Below are 10,384 nucleotides of genomic sequence, written 5' to 3' on the forward strand. Positions count from 1 at the left end.
ATTTTTCGTTATTTGTGGTGACACTGGTTGTGCTGAAGATGGCAACGCTATGTTGTTATGGTGACTGGTATTTTTTCCCGTTCAAACCGAAGTATATTTGCAATTCAGGTGCTTGGTCACACTGTCCACATCGTTCGCAAAAGCACTCGCACACAGACGAGTTTTCCGCTGATTTCGTTCAACCAAATTGCATATATAACAAATAAATAATACAATTTAAGACAAACAAAAACCTCCACAATACAATTCCAAGTGCTGGCCACAAGTGTAAATAGGTTGTAATTAAAAACTAAACGGCTACCGTGCCAAACTCACGTGATGAAAATACGGCTGAAAACTTCAACGTAAAAAGTGGGAGGGGATATGTGAATTTTTCTAATTGGGATTTGCAAGAAGTGAACGAATTGTGTCAGATTAATCGCAACGCATTTAACTGTGTGTGTTTTAACCAAATATGCTAAATTTGGCAAGAGTAAATACGAATAGGTGCTCTACAAACAAAATAGTGGCAACTCGCTGAAACGAATGCACAAACAAAATGTAAGCTCGCTGCGGGCGCAAGCAGAGCGCGAGGCCGACTTCGAGTCCCCCCTCCAAAAAAACGTCCCACGCCCACCGCCCCCAACCGTGTCCTATGCAATAAATGCGCAATACAAAGCAAATTAGTTGTCGGCGTTGCCGTATCCTTTGCATAGTTTTGTTTGTGTCGTCAAGGAGTGAAAAATAAGTTTCGTTGCCTCTTTGGCTCCCCACACAGACTTTGAGCCGTGTGCTTGTGTGCGTGTGTGTGTGTCTGTTTTTGTGCGCGCGCGGAAAACAAAAGAAAAGCACAAACAAGAAAACAATAACAAGCGCATTTATCATAAAGCAAATACAAAACAAATATGTGGCCAAAACTGCTTTGCCTATTGGCGCTGCTCAACGCCAGCTGCGGTAAGTTCCAGGATATTCTTCTTTGGCTCTTACACACATACATAACGTTTTCTTATTGGAGTTGCGAAACTAACCTAAATTCATACTCTCTCTCTTTTGCTCTGCAGCTTCGCCCATTGAGATCGTTATAAATACCACAAATGAAGCTGGCGGTGGCAAAGCTGGCCACAAATTGTTGCCAGCAGCAGCAGCGACAACAACAACAACGACGACGGCGAGAACAACAACAGCAACAACAAGAAATGAAACAGCTGGCGCTTATCTAACCAAATCGTCGCTGCCTTACGCTGATAACAGCGGCCATGGCAACAACAACAACAATAACAACAGCAGCTTAGTGCCCCTACAATTGCACGCAACAGACGCTGCCGTCGCGGCTTCCCCTCAGCTGCGCCAGTCGGCGCCCACATTCCCGCCGCTGCAGAACAAGAAACACGAGAGTAAGTCCAATAAGAAGCAGCCAACGGCCCTCGCGTGACTTTAACACCTCAAAAAGCAGCTCGAGCGAGTTGAAAGCCCGCCAAGCGTTTGTCTGTCCGTTCGTCTGTCTGTCTCTATGTCTGCCGCTGTCTCTGACTTGTCTCGCCTCGTGACGTCAGCGTCAGCGTCGATGTCAATGCGCCGCACTGCTGCAGACAAAGCGCTCAAGTGCCCTCCTTCTACTCTCCCTCTCCTACTCTCTGTCTGCTGCTCTGCCTCCCCCACACGAGCCGACTGCAGTCTCCCACCCCCGCAACTTGAACTGCAGCAATGCAACTGCAACTGCAGCACCAGCAGTTAAATAAAACTGGCGCGCAACGCCGGCAGCGACGTCGACTTCGTCTGGGTTCTTTATGCTTTCCGCTTTGCACTTGTCTTCTCGGCGCGTCGCGGCTTGTTGTTGTTTTTGTTGTTGTTTTTCATTTTTTTTATGCTAAATGCCTTTTGTTTTTCTTTTCATTTTGTAATCTGAGTGCGCCTACTTCGACGGCGGCACTTCAGGCCCTGTTTGGCCAGAGCCACGAGCGTGCAGTGGGTAGCAGGTAGCGGGGAATGCAAAGCCATGTCTGCGATCGCTTAAGAAAATCAATACGAGACCGAATTATGATTAATGAATCTTTAAACGGGCAGCTAGCAGCGGGCTGCTAATTGGACAGAAAGCGACGTTTGCCTCACGAGCTGATGGCTAAGAGCTGTTGTTGCCGATTGGAATTATATGTTTATGGGAGGGAAATTAAGGGGAATTTGGTTGACCGAGTTTGGGAATAATGAATGTAAGGATCAACAGAGAGAAGGGATTCATAATTGACTGAAGGAAATTAAGGGAAATTTAATTTACCGAGTTTAGGATCTATAATCGAGAGAGTGTTGATGACTAATCGGATTATAATGTATGCGCATAAAATAAAGGGAAATTTAAATAAGAGTTTGTAATAGAGAATGTTCGATTGCTTGTAAACTGGAATATTTATTAATTTATATATATTTGATTTTGCGTTGCAAAATAAATTTATGTAGATTAATTTATAATTATGTTGGTCTTAATTCTATGCGATGTTTATATTAATATATAAATTTAAGCATAGTCAAACTGAAAAGAAATATATAGAAGGATTTTTTGATTCGTTGAATTTCTATTACTCTAATGTGAGAAATTTTTAGCTAAGTAGCTGATAGAGACATGCGAATTAATTTTGAATGAATTCTCATTGGAATTTTCCAGTGTAATCAATTTATATTAAATTTCCCTTTATTTATGTAACGTTACAGAGGCGATCAAATGCCATTGCGATATCTGCAAAGAGACGAATCATATCTGTGAAACGGATGGCTATTGTTTTACGTCTGTGGAGAAGGACACCGACAGCAAGATAATCTTCAGTTTTCGGTAAGTTTTTCTTTTGCTGCCATTATGCTCAAAGGCAACAACAACAACAACAGCACAGGAGAAATTCTGAATGTCTGTGTGTGTTGCATAAATTCGTTGTGTAGCTGCCTCAACATGTCGCAGAGCTTCCCGCCGGGCCGTTTCATTTGGTGCAACGAGGGCCGACGAGGCGGGCCAACGGCTCGGCCAGCCGCACGTCGGGGCGGTCATGCGTGCTGCAATGATCGTGACTTTTGCAATCTGAAACTGCGACCGATTATCAAGCAGCAAAGTGCCACACCTGGTGGACGCCAGGAGTCGGTGGCGGCGTCGGTTAGCCCATCGGTTAGCTACGAAGGTGCGCTATGCTGTGTGCACGTGTTCTAACTCCCTACCACCTGCCACTTGCCTACGTTTCATATCCTCTCTAACAGTCAAAAAAAAAAAAAAAAAAAACCGCACGTCGTTCCAGTTGCTTTGTTCCAGTTGGTTCGTTTCTTTGAACTAGCTCGTTACTCTACTATATATATAATGCTCGTGTTGAGTTTGACTTGTTAGTGAATCATAACCGAAAAAAAATTAATGCAGCGCACACTACTAAAAAAAAAAAAACAAACAAGCAGCAAGAGGAACATCAGCAAGCCCAAAGACGGATTTAATAAGAGCGAATGAGCTGTACCCAAGATCGGAACCAAGAATTGAACTTGTGGTTCTGGTCTTGGCTAAATGTACAAGGGCTTTCGCTTAATTAAATCCTTTACTAATTAATACACTTTTTTGTTGTTTTTGTTTTGTCTCTTTTTTTGCTACTAACCAGACTGATTTTTAATTAGCAACTGGGCTCAAAGACATCAGTAGCAACAAAAGAAAGCAAAAACAAAAAGAACAACAAAAATTGAGTATTACTAATTCATTTGCTGTCTCTCTCTCTCTCTCTCTCTCTGTTGCTCTGTTCACCTGCTCGCTCGTGTACACCGAACAACAAAACCAAATATCATGAAGAAGCGCCAAATAAAATCACTTAAAAAATGCCAAAAATGAAATGATATCAAAACAAAACATGCCACGCGCGCGCTCTCTGCTCTCTGCGCTCTACTCTCTCTCACTCTCTCTCTCTTACTTTCTCTCTGTTTGTTTCGTCACGTTCGTTTTGCTCGCTCGCCCGGCGCTCTTTTTCTCTCTTACTCTTGCTCTTTAATACAACTAAAAAAAAAAACAAACATATTTACCAAATAACTGTATATTGGTCTACTATTGCTGTACAGTTGCATCGATAAGCGTTACGAGCTGAATCGCGAGCCGTTGGAATGCCTTTCCAGTCGCACAAAATACAATTCGTATAGAATTAAATGTTGTAATATGGATTTCTGCAATAAAGATGAGCTTATGAAGAGGATATTTGAAACAGGTACAGCAAACAGAAACGAAAGTAAACAAAAAAGTAAAACAAACAATAAATTTATATAAATAACCAGAAACAAAAGCAAACAAAATACACACAAAAATAAACACTATTTTTCTACCTCTCTCTCTCTTTCTCTCTCTCTCTGTTTATGAAAAGCTTTTTGGTTTGCACTTCTTTTGTACTTTGCGTTAATTATGCACTACAACAACAACAACAACACTATAATTTCTGTATGCACTCAAATAATCGAATAAATAATAATAGTTTTTATAATAATAATTTTATTTCGATTTGCACAACAATTTAGTAGGCGGCTTATAATTGATTATAAATAGTTTGTTTTTCTATTTCCTCTATATTTTTAAGCAAATACATATTTAAATTTTCTATTTGCACTTTGTTCGCTTTTTGGTCGTCCTCAGATTAGTAAATTTTTTTTGTTGTCTTTTTTTTGCACGGCTTTTCTACTATTATCTATTGTACCTCTCGCTCTTTCTCTCTATTTCTGACTATCTTAACGGCACACCAAACACTACAACAACTACACTTATATATATAAGCCAAACAAATATAAAGAGATTTAGTTTTTTCAATCAACTTTTGCATGCTAAATAATTTCGCATACTTTTCGATTGTAGTTGCTTTTAAGAAGAAATATGTAGCTATTTTAGTGCGTAGCGTTTATTTTCGTATACATATATGGTGGATTATTTTCAGTGTTGGTCAACAGGTGGAATAGCCATCGGAGCTACTAGTTCAATTGTCAAACTTTGTTCTTCTTGATTCGACTCTGATATAAATATTGTTTTCCCCTAGTTTTTGTATATAATCAATATTTGTCGGGTACCCTTAGACTGCTTCAACGGTATTCCTTGTACTTTTGGTCTCTTGCGCGCTCTCTCTCTCTTTCTGCACACACAGCTAAACATATTAAGCCGCTGCTGTAAGCCCACTGCCCTAGCCCCCGCCCCTCCTAGTTAATGCTGCCTGTGCTCGCCGCCCCCCTTAGACCACGCCTCTGCTGCACGCTCGCTGCGCTACTACAGCAATTGCAACTTTAACAACAGCTGCTTATCAATTGCACAAACAACAACAGCAATCAATGCAACAGCAACAACAACAACTACTACAACAACAACAGCAACAAAAAACCCTAAACAAAAACCTTTTATTTGCCTAACTTAGTAGTAACTAAAATATTAGTATTTAGTATTAAAACAAACAACTTGAGTCTAATACTCTAAAACAACAACAAGAACAACAGCAAAAGTACTACTCTGTATATGTATATGTATGTATGTAGATGCCTGCCCCTAGCAAACCACTTACCACCCGAAGATCCCGCCTGGTGTCATGATAAAACACCCACCTCCTCCACACAATGTTGCCAAGATGATTTTTGCAATACGCGTGAAAATTACAATGGTGTTATACCAGGTGAGAGTTGCTTGAAAACCATCAAAAAAGCGCAAAACAAAAACACGTCCAAATTTCCCCATATCCATTTGTTCGCCATTCCACGAACCACCAACACTCCAGCCTCCATCTGCTATTCCCAACCATTCATCCATCCATCTATCCATCCATCCATCAAACAACTTCGGCGGACTCGAAAAAAGAAAATGTTAATATTTTGTTATTCTCACCACACGAGAGACCCCCTCTTGTCGTTTAAAGCCACGCCCATGTCATTGCACCGTCACATTTGCGTTTTCCTTTAGACAGACCTTTTTGTAGCACACGCAACATATCACACAAACATCCATACACACACACACACGCATACCTGTCACACTCTAGTCAGAGCCCCTTTTACTCAGCCTCTGCTCCACATTTACATGCGTCTGTGCCGTCTAAAAATACATACAACAACAAAAAAGAACTGTTTTGGTTTGCTGGGATTTTTGCCTTCCTTTTCCATGTCACAGACACACACACAGACACGCTCACTGGTACACACACCCTTTTCGTGTTGTTGTTGTGTATTTCACCTTGTCTCACTCAGTTTGTTTTGCGGCCTCGTCGTTCCTCCTTATCCTCCATCCACTTGTCGCTCTCGCCATGTACTCGAGTTGTCTGCTGACCTTTCGCATCATTCATATTGACTTGTTAAAAACACGACGCACACACACAAAAGCCAAACAACTGTAAAAATAAAAGGAAGTATGCAAAAACAGCAGCAGAAACAATAACAGCAACAACTGTCTCAAGGGTCCCGCCAGCAACAACAAGAACAACAGCAACTGCCCAAGGAGTAGAAGCAGCAACAGCAGACAGTGCGCTCTCTCCCGCTCACTCGTGCGCAGCCAGTTTGTCTGCCTTAATTCTGTCTGCCTCTTCTGTTTCTGCTTCTGTTTCTGTTTATGCGAAAGTCGTGTGCATTCATATTCATTCATGTGTGGCTGCGGCTGTGGCTGTGGCTGTAGCTGCATTGCGATGCTAGCGTCGCTGTTGGCGTCGCTGCCTAACGGCTTCATTCCATTCATTAATGGCCGCATTTTTGTGTGTGTTTTGCCGTCTGCAGCCTATTTTTTCGCTCATCTAAATATTTTTGGTAGTGTGTTTGCTCATTTATTTGTATGTATGTATGTATGTGTGAATATGCGTGTATATTTGGGTTTGTTTAAGTATGTATGTATGTGCGCGTATTTGTGTGTTTTTATAGTTTATTGCTCTGTAGTTTTTAAGTTTGCGCCGTCAAGTATGCAAAGGTTTGTAAATATGTAACTACCAAATGTCAACGGCAGGTTAGTGCCAATTACTACTATTACTTACACATACATACATACATATATGTATATAACACATACACACACACACATATACTCGCAAATACACTCTCGCACACACACAAAGACTAACAACTAACGTTTATTGATTTTAAGTGCACCTTAGTTTATTTGGTTTGTTTTATTTTACTATGTTTGGGTTTCGTTATAAGTTTTTTTGTGATAGCTTGTTCTAATGCATGTTGCCCTTGCACTTATATACTCTAACTTTCTGGCATTTAATTTTCCATTAATTCTCACGCTCAGCTTTTTTGCAGCTTTCGCTGTGCCGTTCTGAGATTATTAATACCTATTCGTTTTTCCAACTAGAATACCGATCTAATGAGACGCTGTCCAGCTGGCAACTGGTGGCCATCATCGTGGGCGCCACCTTGAGCATTTGCTTTTCGGGCACTGTTGCCTGGTATTGGTGTCAGCGTCGCAAGCGTTTGGCCAACGGACGACCGTTCGCCAAGGAGGATTCTGTCTATGATCCCATACTAAATGGTAATACTACGCTTCATGATATTATCGAGATGACCACCTCGGGCTCTGGATCGGGTGAGTGATATAAATAGATGTATTTCGGTATTAAGAGAGGAGGAAATAGCTATATATAATAGCAATCGTATACACTCTCATCACACATACATACATAGCTAAAAATACGCTCTAATCTTGAATCATCCGCTATTCTCTTCCCAGCTGGACTGCCGCTGCTGGTGCAGCGCTCCATTGCACGCCAAGTGCAGCTGTGCCATGTGATTGGCAAGGGACGCTTCGGCGAGGTGTGGCGCGGACGTTGGCGTGGCGAGAACGTGGCCGTCAAAATCTTCTCTAGTCGCGAGGAATGCTCCTGGTTTCGTGAGGCGGAGATCTATCAAACTGTAATGTTGCGTCACGAGAATATATTGGGTTTCATAGCAGCCGACAATAAGGGTGAGCTGTTGTGCCTTCATAGCTATACTTCCTCTAATACTAATGGATTCATTTTCTCTAGATAACGGCACCTGGACACAGCTGTGGCTGGTTACGGACTATCATGAGAACGGCTCGCTTTTCGATTACTTGACCACGCACACTGTGGACACCAATACCATGTTGAACATGGCGCTGAGCATTGCCACGGGTCTGGCACATCTCCACATGGACATAGTGGGCACACGCGGCAAGCCCGCCATCGCGCATCGAGATCTCAAGTCGAAGAATATACTGGTCAAGTCGAATTTGAGCTGTGCCATTGGAGATCTGGGTCTGGCGGTGCGGCATGTGGAAAAGGATGATTCAGTGGATATACCATCCACACATCGTGTGGGCACCAAACGCTACATGGCGCCCGAGGTGCTCGACGAGAGCATGAATGCCCAGCATTTCGATTCGTATAAGCGCGCGGATGTCTATGCCTTTGGCCTGATACTGTGGGAGATAGCGCGTCGCTGCAACATGGGCATGATCTTTGAGGAATATCAATTGCCGTACTGGGATGTTGTGCAGCCCGATCCCAGCATTGAGGAGATGAAGAAGGTGTGCTAAAATCATATATCAATTGTTATATTCTCTATATTGTCGTTTTGTTGTGCCCCGTTGCAGGTCGTTTGCATTGAGAAGAGTCGACCGAACATACCCAATCGCTGGCATGCCTCCGATGTGCTCCACAACATGGCCAAGGTCATGAAGGAGTGCTGGTATCCCAATCCAGTGGCGCGTCTCACAGCGCTGCGCATCAAAAAGACTCTGGCAGCCATACGTGTCGAGGACAAGGTCAAGAACTGATTGTGGCTCTAATGTGTCTGCGTAGTAGCCCTCACCTGTTCCACAAGATTTGGAGTGCGTCTAATCTGAATGGAGTTGTGTATGCAATGGCATCGCAACCGTGCAACCTGTAACCTGGCCCCGTGTTACCTTCAAGCAGCAAACAAAAGAAACAAAAAACAAAATGAAAGTGAAAATTAAGTGAAAACTAAGCTAAACTATAACTAAACTAACAAATACGCTGTAAATACTTAGATCTTATATGCCCGATTCCCCACACACACATGCTATGAACTGTGCTCGTTTTATATTATATTATCTTTTGCATTTTGCATCTACTTTTACTTTTGTACATATATATACCTATATATATACACCTATATAAATATTTCGTTGACATTTTCCGCTGAGATTCGCTTAGTTTTTCATATGAAGTCATAAAGGCAGCGGCGCGCCACAAGAAAAAGAAAACAAAAACAAAAACAATATAAATAAAGAACCGCCGCACTGCCAATTTGTGCTAACAAAAAGAAAAAAAGAGATAAACAATTAGGGCCTAAATATGTATACCTAACATATATTTTTTATAGCCACTGTTCACAAACAAACAAACAAGAAATATATATATAGATGAGAAACAAAACAAAAAATACATACAGTTAAAAGACTTTGCCAAGACTGAGCAGCAGTGAGAACAGCAGAAAAACAGAAAATACAAAAAAGCCCCAAAAAAGTGAAAGCAAAAACCCCAAGTTACAAATTACGAATTCCAGTTATATATCAATATAATAATCGTATATAGGAAACCGTAGCAATATCTAGTAATTAAACACTTTTTAGGCGTTTATCGTTGACAACAAAAAAAAAAAAAAAAAAAAAAAAAATAAAGAGAATAAAAAAATGTATAAAAACTCAGGAATTCACGAATTACAAAAGAAAACAAACAATTTTGAAAAGCAAACAAAAGTAAAATAACAAATTTATATGGCGCGCCGACTGCTGCATGCCACGCCCCACATTCATGCCCGCCCCCCTGCACCTGCCCCCCTTTAAGCTGTTGCTGCTGTGTGTGCGTGTCCTAAGCTAATGATACAATCACACACACACATATACGTATACATCTATATTCATAAATCGCTTTTAAGTTTTTCTATATATACATATATAAATATGTAGAATCTTCAATTTAAAAACTTCATTTTATTTGTTTTTCATCAACATCATTTTTTTTTTTTTTTTTTATTATATTTTTATTTTTATTTAGTTCTGTTATAACCAAAGCTTGTTCTTCCTATTTTTACTGTAGTCATAGAAACAAATGCTAAACAAGTTGAGATAAAGAACGAAATATGTATATGTGAAATATATATATATATATATATATATATATATATATATATATATATATATATATATATATATATATATATATATATATATATATTTATTTAAATGTATATGATGTTTCATGAACAAAGCATATTGAAGGAGTTTAGATTAAAAACAATTGTAATTTTTAAGTCATTTTGTCACACTGTAAAACCTATATTAGCTGTGTTGTCATTTAATAATTTCAATTGTATGTTGAATGTTTTCTATATCTGCAACACACACACACACACACTCACCTACACACTCACACAACAAACCAGCCATAGCCAAGCAAACTAAAGATTCCCA

At 40.5% G+C, this 10,384-nt stretch overlaps 1 protein-coding gene across 3 annotated transcripts; it reads left to right on the forward strand.

Annotated features, from left to right (window-relative positions):
• Window positions 1-112: 112 nt before the first annotated feature.
• On the forward strand, window positions 113-9,505 carry LOC6578838 (TGF-beta receptor type-1). 3 transcript variants are annotated; one of them, XM_002004704.4, is made up of 8 exons: window positions 113-933; window positions 1,041-1,373; window positions 2,683-2,800; window positions 2,905-3,137; window positions 7,283-7,513; window positions 7,658-7,891; window positions 7,953-8,476; window positions 8,543-9,505. In XM_002004704.4, the coding sequence occupies exons 1-8, from the start codon at window positions 885-887 to the stop codon at window positions 8,723-8,725; spliced, it is 1,905 nt and encodes a 634-aa protein (XP_002004740.2). In that variant the 5' UTR covers window positions 113-884; the 3' UTR covers window positions 8,726-9,505. The 3 variants fall into 3 exon arrangements, with proteins under 3 accessions (XP_002004740.2, XP_015018826.1, XP_015018827.1); XM_015163340.3 differs by lacking the exon at window positions 2,905-3,137 and adding an exon at window positions 4,045-4,187; XM_015163341.3 differs by lacking the exon at window positions 2,905-3,137 and adding an exon at window positions 5,488-5,621.
• The last annotated feature ends 879 nt before the right edge of the window (window positions 9,506-10,384 follow it).

This window comes from Drosophila mojavensis, unplaced genomic scaffold (assembly GCF_018153725.1).
Source record: "Drosophila mojavensis isolate 15081-1352.22 unplaced genomic scaffold, ASM1815372v1 contig_80, whole genome shotgun sequence".
In the NCBI taxonomy this organism is placed as follows: domain Eukaryota; kingdom Metazoa; phylum Arthropoda; class Insecta; order Diptera; family Drosophilidae; genus Drosophila; species Drosophila mojavensis.